Below are 14707 nucleotides of genomic sequence, written 5' to 3'. Positions count from 1 at the left end.
AATAAGTCAGTCAAAGAAAGGTAAGCATCACATGATTTCATTCACATATGGAATTTAAGAAACAAAACAGATGAACGTAGGGGAAGAGAAGGGAAAATAAAATAAGATAAAAACAGAGAGGGAGGGCAGCCCCAGTGGCACAGCGGTTTAGCGCCACCTGCGGCCTGGGGTGTGATCCTGGAGTCCTGGGATCAAGTCCCACATCGGGTTCCTTGCATGGAGCCTGCTTCTCCCTCTGCCTGTGTGTCTGCCTCTCTGCCTGCCTCTCTCTCTCTCTCTCTGCCTCTGAATAAAATAAATAAATAAATAAAAATAAATAAATAAAAACCATCATAAAAAAAATAGGGAGGTAAATCATGAGAGATTCTTAACAACAGAAAATAAATTGAGGGTTGCTAGAGGAGTGGTGAGTAGTGTGATGGGGTAATTGGGTGATAGGCATTAAGGAGGTCACTAGATGTAATAAGCACTAGTGGGTTTTTTTTAAGATTTTATTTATTTACTCATGAGAGACACAGATAGAGAGAAGCAGAGACATAGGCAGAGGGAGAAGTGGGATCCTTGCAGGGAGCCGGATGCGGGACCTGATCCTGGGACTCCAGGATCATGCCCTGGGCCAAAAGCAGATGCTCAACCACTGAGCCACCCAGGTGTTCCTAAACACTAGTGTTATATGCAAATGATGAATCACTAAATTATACCCTTGAGACAAATAATACATTATATATTAACTAAATTGAATTTAAATAAAAATTAAAAAGAAAAACAAATATATAGATCAATAGAACAGGAGAATCCAAAAATAAACTCATGATTATATGGTCAATTAATCTTCAACAAAGGAGGCAAGAATATGCAATGGAAAATGACACTCTTCAACAAATGGTGTTGTGGAAACTGGACAGGTACATGCAAAAGAGTGAAACTGAACCGCGTTCTTATACCATACATAAAAGTAAACTCAAAATGGATTAAGGACCTAAATGTGATACCTGAAACCATAAAAATCCTTGAAGAGAGCACAGGCAGTGATTTCCCTGACCTGACATCAGCTGTAGCAACGTTTTTCTAGATATGTTTCCTAAGGCAAGGGAAACAAAAGCAAAAATAAACTATTGAGACATCAAAATAAGAAGCTTCTGCACAGCAAAGGAAACCACCAACAAAACTAGAAGACAATCTATAGAATGGGAGAAGATATTTGCAGATAACATATCTGATAAAAAGGTTAGTATCCATAAATTGTCCCACTGAATATCAAATAAAACTTCCGGGCAGCCCAGGTGGCTCAGTGGTTTAGCGCCCCCAGGGCGTGATCCTGGAGACCCTGGATCAAGTCCCACATCCCACATCGGGCTCCCTGCATGGAGCCTGCTTCTCCCTCTGCCTGTGTCTGTGCCCCTCTCTCTGTATCTCTCATGAGTAAATAAATAAAATCTTTAAAAAAACAAAACAAAACAAAACAAAACCTTCCTTACCATTTCTATGAAGTAAGCATAACACTGATATCTAAACTGATAAAGAAAATAGAGGGGAACCTCAGGATCAGGGGTTTAGCGCCGCCTTTGGCCTGGGGCGTGATCCTGGAGTCCCGGGATTGAGTCCCTCGTCAGGCTCCCAGCATGGAGCCTGCTTCTCCCTCTGCCTGTGTCTGTACCTCTCTCTCTCTATCTCTCTCATTAATAAATAAATAAAATTTAAAAAAAAAGAAAATAGACAAAAACACACTGATACAAAAATGCCAAAAAGTAAACAGAATTGAGCACCACATGAAGAAAATAATATGCAATAACCAAGTGCGATTAATTCCTGGAACACAAGTTGGTTTAATACTAGGAAAATCATTGATAGAATATGCCACATCATAGAGATCGAAAGAGAAAAAGTTATATGATTATCTCCATATATGTTTAAATGGCCTCTGACAAAATTCAACACGCTTTCCTGATTAAAACACTCTCAAAAATAGGGGATCTCTGGGTGGCTCACCGGTTTGGCGCCTGCCTTTGGCCCAGGGCCCGATCCTGGAGTCCCGGGATAGAGTCCCGGGATCGAGTCCCACCTCAGGCTCCCGGCATGGAGCCTGCTTCTCCCTCCTCCTATGTCTCTGCCTCTCTCTCTCTCTCTCTCTCTATCATAAATAAATAAATAAATCTTTAAACAAACAAACAAACAAACACCACTCTCAAAAATAGGAATTAAGCCAGTCCTAAAGCCAATGTTTCATTTGGTGGGGAAACACCTTTACTAAGATCATGAATAAAGCAAGGTTGCCTACTGTCACCATCATTCTTCAACACCTTACTGGTGGCATGAGCCAAAGCAATTAGACAAGAGAAATCAACCTAAGGCAAAAGAATTGGGGGGAAAAATTGTTTCTGGGTAGAAAAGTCAACACCATAAACCATAAAGATGTCAGTTGCCTAACTTACCAATTTAATACACTCCTTATAAAAGAATACAAAGTTCTTTGCTGAGATAAACAAGTTAATAATAAAGTTTGTTTGTTTGTTTTAAGTGAGAACAGTCAGGATATCACTGGACAAGAAAAATCACAAAGCAGGGAACCAGCCCTACCTGACTTTAAAACATAGCATAAGTCTTTAAAATAAAATAGTATGGTCCTGGTAAATGAATAGATAAACAGACCAGTGGAATAGAAAGTCCAGAGAAAATATCAGATACATATGGTCACTTAAATCTCAAATCACTGGGGCAAAGATGGATTTTTTTTTTTCTTAATAAATGGTTTAGGGACCATTCCACTTAGAGAAAAAAAAAAAAATCCATACCTCAAACCAAACAATCCAAATAAATCAGGGATTTAAATGTAAAATGATTAAATCTGGGATTAAATGTAAAAATGATACGCAAGTACTAGAAGGTAAATAGGTAAATTCCTTTATGACCTGGGTGTATGTAAACAGTTTTTAACTAAGACTCATAAATCAGATGCAATAAAAGATTGATAAACTTGACCTAAGATTAAGAACCCTTTTCCATAACAAAAAGTCCAACAACAGTCAAAATAATAGCTGTTAAACTGGGAGAAAATATTTGTAACACGTATCACAGATGAAGATCTAGTATCTTGGGACGGCTGGGTGGCTCAGCGGTTGAGCATCTGCCTTCAGCCCAGGGGTGATCCTGGAGTCCTGGGATCGACTCCCAATTTGGGCTCCCTACATGGACCTTGCTTCTCCCTCTGCCTGTGTCCCTGCCTCTCTCTCTGTGCCTCTTATGAATAAATAAATGAAATATTAAAAAAAAGAGAGAGAGACAGAGAAAGATCTAATATCTCTAATAAAGAACTTTGGAAAATTGGAGGAGGTAAACAACAAAATTCTCTTAGGAAAATAAACAGAAAATTTACACACACAAAAATTTAAGGGACTTGAAACATACAAAAAGATATGCTACGGCACCATTTCACACCACTCTCCCTCTCATTCACTATGTTCCATGAACATTCCAAACCCTCTGCAGAAACTTCACATCTGTTTACTTTCTTATGCTCTCTCCAACTCTTTTTTTAAAATATTTTTTAAAGATTTTCTTTATTTAGGGATTCCTGGGCGGCTCAGCGGTTGAGGATCCGCCTTTGGTTCAGGACGTGATCCTGTAGTCCCAGAATCGAGTCCCACATTGTGCTCCCTGCATGGAGCCTGCTTCTCCCTCTGCCTGTGTCTCTGTCTCTCTCTGTCTCTCATGAATAAATAAAATCTTTTTAAATAAACAAGCAAACACTGGTCTGGAAGAAGAGATGCCTTTCTTTCTATTCAAGAAAGATACCTCTGTGCTTCAGAACCCATGCTTTTCCATCCCCTCACAGATTCTACTGTCTTCACTGCCTATTTCTTTACTCTCTCCTTAAATCCTAATAGTCAATTTTTTTCAACAAAGCACATCTGATCCATATTATCCCCCTGCTTAAAACTTACCAGCTTTTTCTGTCTTCTGAAGCCCTGGTTCTTTGAATATCCTTGAATTTAAATGTGTTTTAAGCACCACCTGCAAACTATTTGTTTCCCGAAATGTATTCCAAGAAGATGTGAAACATACCTAAGAGTTATGTTTGCTTCCAAGTTTAAAAAAACTGTATTTTGAACAGAAATGCTAAACATGTTTATATAGCTGTTACTACCGTAGGATAATCTGATTTCAAGAAACCATGTGCCATAAAATGCCAAGAAATTGTAGAAAGACTACCTGTTACCTAAATATATAATGTTCCACCTGTGTACTGATGCATAGGCAGCATTTATTAAAGAGGAATATCCATTCTGTGATCAATGGTCTACACTGTGTATCTTATAGCTATTATAATAATTTTAATAACACACACTTGTATTTTTCTAACTTTGTTGTATAATGAACATCTATAGTACATAAACTCATTCCTCTGGATCCGTGTCTGAAAAGAATTCATTTATGAGGTCATTATAAACTAAACCTAAGTGCACATTTCATTTCTTAAGCTCTTTTTTTGTTGTTGTTCTATCAAAACATTAAAATATCCTATGGTCAAATAATTTGGGAAACCAAACTTGCGTCAACAACGTACCTCGCATACGGGTGCACCACTCTTTTTTGAATATATGTAGTTGCTGTTGTGCCTATAAGCAAATTAAAAACACTGCCGCATGGTGGCTCTCTGTCATTACAGATCTTTCCAGTCAGTAGAGAGTAAAAAGTCTGTTACTCTTTTGCGATAAAAAGGAATTCTCGTGCTCGATAAAATACTGGAAATTACCATTCTACAAAATAAAGTCCATATTCCACAAAGTGATGTACAACAAACATCTCCTATGGCCTAAACCTCCAAACACATCCCTCTTTCACCACTTTGCAATTTTTCCTACCATTATGGCTAAATCCTAATACGCTCTCAATTTATCATAACAATGAATCAAGAGTATTCTAAGTTTTTGGAATTAGGAGGGTACTGTCGAGATCAAGTAATTCAACTCCCTGATTTTACAGAGGGCATCTTCCTTTTGTGCACCATTTGTTCCTGATACCTTTATCTCTACTATTCTTTTAATAGCTGAAGACCAACAGAGAACGTACAAATTCCCTAATGTCGCCTTCTAACACTTTGAAAAAGCGCGTTTCCATCTGATTACCCTTTTCCACTTCCTCCGTGCTCTGGCTATACCATCATACCGTGAACTTAAAAGAGTTTCACCTATTTTGAACATAAATCAATCTTTCCAATTAAGAATAGGAGGCCGGGGGATCCCCGGGTGGCTCAGCGGTTGAGTGCCTGCCTTTGGCCCAAGGCGCGATCCTGGAGTCTCGGGATCGAGTCCCGCATCGGGCTCCCAGCATGGAGCCTGCTCCTCCCTCTGCCTGTGTCTCTGCCTCTCTCTCTCTGTTCTCTCTGTGTCTATAATGAATGAATGAATGAATGAATGAATCTAAAAAAAAAAAAAAACAGGAGGTCAATAGTTCACTTTGCAGACGTGACACGGATTTGTTACCGTATGATGACCCCAGGAACTGAAAACAAAGGTGACTCGACTTTCTGAAGTTTAGCCCTTTAACCACAGAAATTAAATCCTAATGGTGGTGATGAAGGCATCACTTATGTCAATGACGACAGCAGCTGTGACACCTCCTGCCTTGCAGCTTTAAGCACTTGACATCATTATCTCCCTCAGATCTTCAAACGACGCTAAAAGGGAGACTGTCCCAACTGTCACTTAAATTACTGCCCGAGGGGATCCCTGGAGGGCCCAGCGGTTGAGCACCTGCCTTTGACCCAGGGCGTGACCCCGGAGACCCCCGGATCGAATCCCGCGTCGGGCTGGCTGCATGGAGCCTGCCTCTCCCTCCCTGTGTGTGTCTCTCATGAATAAATAAATAAAATCTTAAAAAAAATAATTACTGTCTGACAAGTTAAATGACTGTCAAGGTCCCACAAGTGAGCGCCACCTTCCAGTTTAGGGCGGGGCTCCCGCCTCCCCGCCGCGGGCCCCGCTCACGTTCAGCAGCCGGTGCCCGGCGCCCTCCTCCTTGGCCCGGTGCGTGGCCCTGCTACCCCTGCGGCCCTCTGCTGTGCAGGACGTCGGGGATGCCGTAGGGATTCCTCTGAAGTGCAGGGGCTGTGGACTGGGGACGGCCCCGCCCTCCGCGGTCGTCGGGGGCGTGGGAACCGCCGGCCGGCGCTCGGGGAGGCTCCATCCCTCCATCCTCCGCCGGCCGGTCTGCGCCCAACCGCCGGCCCGCACTGCGCAGGCGCGGCCCCGCCGCCGCCCCGCCCGGGCCTCTGCGCGTGCGCACTGCGGCCCGCGCCTCCCCAGCCCGAGCTGCCCCGAGGGTCGGCTGCAAGCGCTTCCCCAAGCCCCTTCCCTCACGGGGGAGTCGGAGCGTGCTGGTGGACGGCAAGGCCCCCCCGCGCTGTGAACGCCGTAGTTCACCTTCTTGTCTGCTCCCTTAAACCATCATAAGCCTCCTTTCCCTAAACCAACTCCTGGAAGATTGACCCTATCCCCTGGGCTCCAGACATTATGCTTCCCAGAGCCCACTGTCCCATACACTCAGAACCCATTCATAACACGTTAATATTCATCTTCCCTCCCGGGCCTCTGGTATATTCCAAACCTTTTTTTTTTTTTTAAGATTTTATTATTCATGAAAGACACAGAGAGGCAGAGCCACAGGCAGAGGGAGAAGCAGGCCCCATGCAGGGAGCCTGACGTGGGACTCGATCCCGTGTCTCCAGGATCAGGCCCTGGGCCGAAGGCAGGCGCTAAAAACGCTGAGCCACCCGGGCTGCCCGCCAAGCTCATCTAATATAGTAATATCATAGCCACCAGAGCTTAGAACTTCAGACATATTTTTAAATTCTAATCCTAAATATTTGAACCCTACTTTTTTCTTCAGGGCACCTAGTTTAGGACACTTCACGTACACAGTTGCAATGGTTTACTCCTGGATCTCCAGCATGCTGTCATTACCCCCTTTCTATTGCCCCAATAATAATACAGTTTACCTTTAAAACCAAGCAAAACCAAAAATATATATATAAATAAAAACAAAACCAGAAACTTTCAGAGCATCTTTGTTAGCCATAAATTTATGTTCCTTAGCTTGGAAACCAAGGGCATCCAAAACACATTCTACCTCAGGATCATTATTTATTGCTATTCTACTTGGGATCTATTTTTCTTTTATTCAAGGGCCAGCTCAAACCTCAGCTTTCAATTAAATATCATAACCCTATACACATACCTTCAAAGCAGAATTAATGTTGCCGCTGAGCTACAACTTGGCATTTTGCTATTAGCTCATGCTATCAGAATTAGTTAATTTCAAAAGCTATTTCTTTAGGGGCAGGAATCTGATCCTCACCTTGTTCTCAGGGCTCATGGCACAAGAGCCAAAAGCCCTTGATACATGTTTGTTGTCATCAGGGTCTGTGCTGTGTGGTGTTTACCGTGCCAATGAGACCTGCTGCCCATCAGCTCACACCGACTTCCTTAGGGCTCATCTGATGCAACATAAAAAAATATTTAACCTAAATCTAGTCAAACTTCTAGACCTAACCTCCAGTCTACAAGAAATTCAGGACATAGAGAACAAACTGAATGATGCCATTAGGGAAAAAAAAAAAGCAAACAAATACAAAATGTAGGTGGGATATTCAAAAACAAAATGGTTTGGATTCTTCTTTAAAATGTGAAAAGGAAATATAGAAAGTTACAGCCAGGGATCCCTGGGTGGCGCAGCGGTTTGGCGCCTGCCTTTGGCCCAGGGCGTGATCCTGGAGACCCGGGATCGAATCCCACATCAGGCTCCCGGTGCATGGAGCCTGCTTCTCCCTCTGCCTGTGTCTCTGCCTCTCTCTCTCTCTGTGACTATCATAAATAAAAAAAAATAAAAAAAAAAAAAAGAAAGTTACAGCCACTTAGAAGACAGTTTGGCAATTTCTTAAATATTAAACATGTAACTACCGTACAACCTAGCAATTGCACTCCTGGGCAGTATCCCAGAAAAATAAAAAACATATATTCACACAAAAACCTGCATACAAATGTTCACAGCAGCTTAATTCATAACAGCCAAAAAATGGAATCAATTCAGATATTCTTCAAAGACGAAATGGTTAAACAAACTGCAGCAGGTACCTACCTTGGAATACAACTGAACAATGAGAAGAGAGGAGCACATAACTTGGATGACTCTCCCAGGCAGAAAAAAAACTAATCCCAAAAGATGACATTCTTGAAATGACAAAATTCTGGAAATTTTGAAGACAGCTTTGACAGCCAGAGGTTTTAGTTAGAGGTGCAGAGATGAAGAGGTGGTGGGAGATATAAAAGGGGAGCAATGGGAAATTCCTGTGGTTTGGGGAACTGTTCAGTATCTTGACTGTGGTGGTAGATACACAAAGCTACATAACTGGTAAAACTATATAGAAATTAACACACACATACACAAGTACAAGTAAAACTAGGGAAATTTGAATAAGGTCAGTGAGCTTTATCAATGTCAGTATTCTGGAGCTTTTGTTAAATGTTATTCAGGGACACTGGCAAAGTGTACAAAGGATTTCTCTGCGTTATTTCTCAAGTATGCATGAATCTACATTTATCTCAGGAAATTTTTCAGGTAAAAATTAGTTAACTGAAGTTAAATAATAGTGAGAAGCTAAATAAAGGTGAGAAGACCATTTAAAGTGGAGATAAGGGCAGCCATGGTGGCACAGCGGTTTAGCACCGCCTTCAGCCCAGGGCGTGATCCTGGAGACCCAGGATCAAGTCCCACATCAGGCTCCCTGCATGGAGCCTGCTTCTCCCTCTGCCTGTGTCTCTGCCTCTCATTCTCTCTTTCTCTCTCTCATGAATAAATATAGAATAAAATCTTTTTTTAAAAAAAGAGAGAGGGAGAGAGAGATGGGATAGGGAAGGGCAGAGAGAGAACGAGAATATCAAGTAGGCTCCTTCCCCCAGCATGGAGCCAGCCCAACACGGAGCTTAAACCCACAACCCCAAGATCATGACCTAAGCCAAAATCAAGAGCTGGACACTCAACCAACTGAGCCACCTAGCCACCCCTGTTCTTGGTAAATCTTTTGAAAGTAAGTTGCTAACATCATGTCACTGCACTAGACTGTCAACATGCATCCTCCAAAAATAAGAACATTAGTTTACATAGCACAGTATCATTAAATAGTGTATCCTCAAGTGTCCCCAGTTCTCTCAAGGTATAGTCAAGGTTTGCACATTTCATCGTAGGGCAGCTCTATTTTTAACTCTTTAAGGAACCTCCACACAGTTTTCCAGAGTGGCTGTACCAGTTCACATTCCCACCAACATTGCAAGAGGGCTCCCCTTCCTCCACATCCTCTCCAATCTTTGTTGTTTCCTGTCTTGTTAATTTTCCCCATTCTCACTGGTGTGAGGTAGTATCTCATTGTGGTTTTGATTTGTATTTCCCTGATGGCAAGTGATGCGGAGTATTTTCTCATGTGCTTTTTGGCCATATGTAGGTTTTCTTTGGTGAAATTTCTGATCATGTCTTTTGCACATTTCAGGATTGGATTGTTTGTTTCTTTGGTGTAGAGTTTAATAAGTTCTTTATAGATCTTGGATACTAGCCCTTTATCTGATACGACGTTTGCAAATATCTTCTCCCATTCTGTAGGTTGTCTTCTTTTGTTGACTGTTTCTTTGCTGTGTAGAAGCTTTTTAACTTAAGTCCCAATAATTCAGTTTTGCTTTTGTTTCCCTTGCCTTCACACATGAATCTTGCAAGAAGTTGCTGTGGCCAAGTTCAAAAAGGGTGTTGCCTGTGTCTTCCTCTAGGATTTTGATGGAATCTTGTCTCACATTTAGATCTTTCATCCATTTTGAGTTTATCTTTATGTATGGTGTAAGAGAATGGTCTAGTTTCATACTTCTGCATGTGGATGTCCAATTTTCCCAGCATCATTTATTGAAGAGACTGTCTTTTCCAGTAGATAGTCTTTCCTGCTTTGTCAAATATTAGTTGACCATAGAGTTGAGGGCCCATTTCTGGGTTCTCTATTCTGTTCCATTGGTCTATGTGTCTGTTTTTGTGCCAGTACCACACTGTCTTGATGACCACAGCTTTGTAGTACAACCTGAAATCTGGCATTGTGATGCCCCCAGCTATGGTTTTCTTTTTTATTATTCCTCTGGCTATTCGGGGCATTTTCTGATTCCACACAAATCTTAAGATGATTTGTTCCAACTCTCTGAAGAAAGTCCATGGTATTTTGATAGGGATTGCATTAAATGTGTAAATTGCCCTGGGTAGCATTGACATTTTCACAATATTAATTCTTTCAATCCATGAGCATGGAATATTTTTCCATCTCTTTGTGTCTTCTTCAATTTCTTTCAGAAGTGTTCTGTACTTTTTAGGGTATAGATCCTTTACTTTGGTTAGGTTTATTCCTAGGTATCTTAATGCTTTTGGGTGCAGTTGTAAATGGGATTGACTCCTTAATTTCTCCTTCTTCAGTCTCATTGTTAGTGTATAGAAATGCCACTGATTTCTGGGCATTGATTTTGTATCCTGCCACACTCCCGAATTGCTGTATGAGTTCTAGCAATCTTGGGGTGGAGTCTTTTGGGTTTTCTATGTACAGTATCATGTCATCTGCAAAGAGAGAGAGTTTGACTTCTTTGCCAATTTGAATGCCTTTTATTTCTGTTGCCTGATTGCTGAGGCTAAGACATCTAGTACTATGTTGAATAGCAGTGGTGAGAGTGGACATCCCTGTCTTGTTCCTGATCTTAGGGGAAAGGCTCCCAGTGTTTCCCCATTGAGAATGATATTTGCTGTGGGCTTTCCGTAGATGGCTTTTAAGATGCTGAGGAATGTTCCCTCTATCCCTACACTCTGAAGAGTTTTGATCAGGAATAGATCTGTATTTTGTCAAATGCTTTCTCTGCATCTATTGAGAGGATAATATGGTTCTTGTTTTTTCTCTTGTTGATATGATCTATCACGTTGATTGCTTTACAAGTGTTGAACCAGCCTTGCGTCCCAGGGATAAATCCCACTTTATCATGGTGAATAATCTTCTTAATGTACTGTTGGATCCTTTGGCTAGTATCTTGTTGAGAATTTTTGCATCTGTGTTCATCAGGGTTACTGGGCTATAATTCTCTTTCTTTGTGTGGTCTTTGTCTGGCTTTGGAATTAAGGTGCTGCTGGCCTCATATAATGAGTTTGGAAGTACTCCATCTCTTTCTACCTTTCATAACAGCATTAGTAGAATAGGTATTGTTTCTTCTTTAAATGTTTGATAGAATTCCCCTGGGAAGCCATCTGGCCCTGGACTTTTGTGTCTTGGGAGGTTTCTTTTTTTTTTTTTTTTTAATTTTTTTTTAAGGTATTTATTTATTTATTTGTGATAGTCACAGAGAGAGAGAGAGGCAGAGACACAGGCAGAGGGAGAAGCAGGCTCCATGCACCGGGAGCCCGATGTGGGATTCGATCCCGGGTCTCCAGGATCGCGCCCTGGGCCAAAGGCAGGCGCCAAACCGCTGCGCCATCCAGGGATCCCTCTTGGGAGGTTTCTGATGACCACTTCAATTTCCTCCCTGGTTATCGGCCTGTTCAGGTTTTCTATTTCTTCCTGTTCCAGTTTTGGTAATTTGTGGTTTTCCAGAAATGCGTCAATTTCTTCTAGATTGCCTAATTTATTGGCATATAGCTGCTCATAAGTTTTTAAAATCGTTTGTATTTCCTTGGTATTGGTCGTGGTCTCTCCTTTTTCATTCATGATTTTATGAATTTGAGTCTTTTCTCTTTTGTTTTTAATAAGGCTGGCTAATGGTTTATCTATCTTATTAATTCTTTCAAAGAAACGACTCCTGGTTTCGTTGATCTGTTCCACAGTTCTTCTGGTCTCTATTTCATTGAGTTATGCTCGAATCTTTATTAATTCTCTTCTGTTGGGTGTAGGTTTTATTTGCTGTTCTTTCTCCAGTTCCTTTAGGTGCGAGGTTAGCTTTTGTATTTGGGTTATTTCCAATTTTTTGAGGGATGCTTGTATTGCGATGTATTTCCCTCTCAGGACTGCTTTTGCTGTATCCCAAAGATTTTGAATGGTTGTATCTTCATTCTCATTCGTTTCCATGAATCTTTTTAATTGTTCTCTAATTTCCTGGTTGACCCTTTCATCTTTTAGCAGGATGGTCTTTAACCTCCACGTGTTTGAATTTCTTCCAAATTTCTTCTTGCGATTTAGTTAGTTTCAAAGCATTATGGTCTGAAAATATGCAGGGGACAATCCCAGTCTTTTGGTATCAGTTAAGACCTGATTTGTGACCCAGTATGTGGTCTATTCTGGAGAAAGTTCCATGTGCACTTGAGAAGAATGTGTATTCAGTTGCGTTCAGATGTAAAGTTCTGTAAATACTGTGAAATCCGTCTGGTCCAGTGTATCATTTATAGCTCTTGTTTCTTTGGAGATGTTTTGCTTAGAAGATCTGTCATTTGCAGAAAGCACCGTGTTGAAGTCTCCCAGTATAAGTGTATTATTATCTAAGTATGTCTTAACTTTGGTTATTAATTGATTTACTTGGCAGCTTCCACATTAGGGGCATAAATATTCATGATTGTTAGGTCCTCTTGTTGGATAGAACCTTTAAGTATGATATAGTGTCCATCTTCATTTCTTACTACAGTCTTTGGGATAAGCTTTAATTTATCTGATATGAGGACTGCTTACCCCTGCTTTCTTTTGAGGACCATTTGAATGGTAAATGGTTCTTCAACCTTTCATTTTCAGGCTGTAGGTGTCCTTAGGTCTAAAATGAGTCTCTTGGGATCCCTGGGTGGCTCAGCGGTTTGGCGCCTCCCTTTGGCCCAGGGCGCGATCCTGGAGTCCCAGGATCGAGTCCTGCGTTGGGCTCCTGGCATGGAGCCTGCTTCTCCCTCCTCCTGTGTCTCTGCCTCTCTCCCTCTCTCTGTCTATCATGAATAAATGAATAAATAAATCTTTAAAAAAAAGGAAAATTAAAAAAATAAAAATAAATGAGTCTCTTGTAGACAGCAAATAGATGGGTCTTGCTTTTTTATCCATTCTGAAACCCTGCGCTTTTTGATGGGATCATTAAGCCTACTCATGTTCAGAGTTACTATTGAAAGATATGAATTTAGTATCATCATAATACCTATTCAGTCCCTGTTTTTGTGGATTGTTTCTTTGGGCTTCCTCTTTCTTTTACAGAGTCCCCCTTAATATTTCTTGCAGAACTGGTTTGGTGGTCACATATTCTTTCAGTTTCTGCCTATCTTGGAATCTCTTTATGTCTCTTTCTATTCTGAATGAGAGCCTTGCTGGATAGAGTATTCTTGGCTGCATGTTCTTCTCATTTAGGACCCTGAATATATCCTGCCAGCCCTTTCTGGCCTGCCAGGTCTCTGTGGAGAGGTCTGTTGTTAACCTCATACTTCTCCCCATATAATTTAGGGATCTCTTGTCTCTTGCTGCTTTAAGGATCTTCTCTTTATCTTAGGAATTTGCAAGTTTCACTATTAAATGTCGGGGTGTTGGAACAGTTTTTATTGATTTTAGGGGGGTGTCTCTCTATCTCTTTGATATGAATGCCTGTTTCCCTCCCCAAGTTAGGAAAATTCTCAGCTATGATTTGTTCAAATACACTTTCTGGTCCTCTGTCCCTTTCAGCGCCCTCTGGAACCCCAATTAAATGTAGATTTTTCTGAGGCTGTCATTTATTTCCTTTAACCTTTCCTCATGATCTTTTGTTTTTCTCTTTTTTCCTCAGCTTCCTTCCTTGCCATCAACTTGTCTTCTATGTCACTCACTTGTTTTTCTACCTCATTAACCCTCGTTGTTAGGACCTCCAGTTTGGATTGAATCTCATTTAATTGATTTTTAATTTTGGCTTGATTAGATCTAAATTCTGCAGTCATGAAGTCTCTTGAATCCTTTATGCTTTTTTCCAGAGCCACCAGTAGTTTTATAATTGTGCTTCTGAATTGGCTTTCTGACATCGAATTGTAATCCAAATTCTGTAACTCTGTGGCAGAGAGTACTGTTTCTGATTCTTTCTTTTGTGGTGAGTTCTTCTTTCTAGTCATTTTGCTCAGTGCAGAGTGGCTAAAAACAAGTTGAACTGAAAAAAGGAAGAAAAAAGTAAAAAACAAAACAACAACAAAAAAACAAAAAATGAAAACAAACAAAAAAACAGGGGTTACCCTTTGGTTAACTATACTATAAATACTATACTGTAAATCCCTCTACTTCTCCTGGACCTTTCCAGCGCTGCTCGGTCAAGAACTTGCTCTTCCCCTGTCCCTCCAGCAGGTCTTCTGGGGGAGGGGCCTGCTGTGCTCTCAGGTGTGTGCACCTGGGGAAGCTGTGCCCCCCTACCTGCTCGGTGCCCCCCTACCTACCTCAGTGGGAGCTGTTGACCCCATGAGGCCCCTGTTCCATGGCGACCCGGCTCCGTCCCAGGCACACGATGACACCAGGAGAAACACCACCACTGGCGGTGGTCCAAGCCCTGAAGTCAGCTCCCCCAGTAACTCCCGCAGCTCCCAGTCCGCAGGGGCCTGGATGCTCCGGGTGCAGGGGGTGCTGCTCTGCACAGCTTGGGGGCGCCTGGCAGCGGGAGCGTCCCCACTGTCCTGTGTCCTCCCGGCCTCCGCCTGCCCCGGGGGAGCGCAGGATCCTGGGCTGTGTCCCCCGGTGCCC

The 14707-nt window shown here is 41.8% G+C and overlaps 1 protein-coding gene across 11 annotated transcripts in view; it reads right to left on the bottom strand.

Moving 5' to 3' along the window:
• Nucleotides 1-6221, bottom strand: part of CATSPERT (catsper channel auxiliary subunit tau) — a 132599-nt gene extending 126378 nt beyond the window's left edge. For 9 of the 11 annotated variants that reach the window (XR_013373133.1, XM_077885409.1, XM_077885410.1 and 6 more), the window contains exon 1: nucleotides 5988-6221. Coding sequence is in view for 8 of the 11 variants with exons in the window: in XM_077885409.1 (XP_077741535.1) it covers nucleotides 5988-6194 (207 nt within the window). In the remaining 3 variants the exon portion in view is untranslated. The remainder of the gene's footprint in view (nucleotides 1-5987) is intronic. The other 2 variants (XM_077885415.1, XM_077885416.1) reach the window with 2 other exon arrangements.
• Nucleotides 6222-14707: the final 8486 nt, after the last annotated feature.

The sequence above is a fragment of the Canis aureus genome, chromosome 36 (genome assembly GCF_053574225.1).
Source record: "Canis aureus isolate CA01 chromosome 36, VMU_Caureus_v.1.0, whole genome shotgun sequence".
NCBI classification, from domain to species: Eukaryota; Metazoa; Chordata; class Mammalia; order Carnivora; family Canidae; genus Canis; species Canis aureus.
Note: the sequence above shows the minus strand (reverse complement) of the source record. Positions and strands in the feature narration are given on the sequence as shown.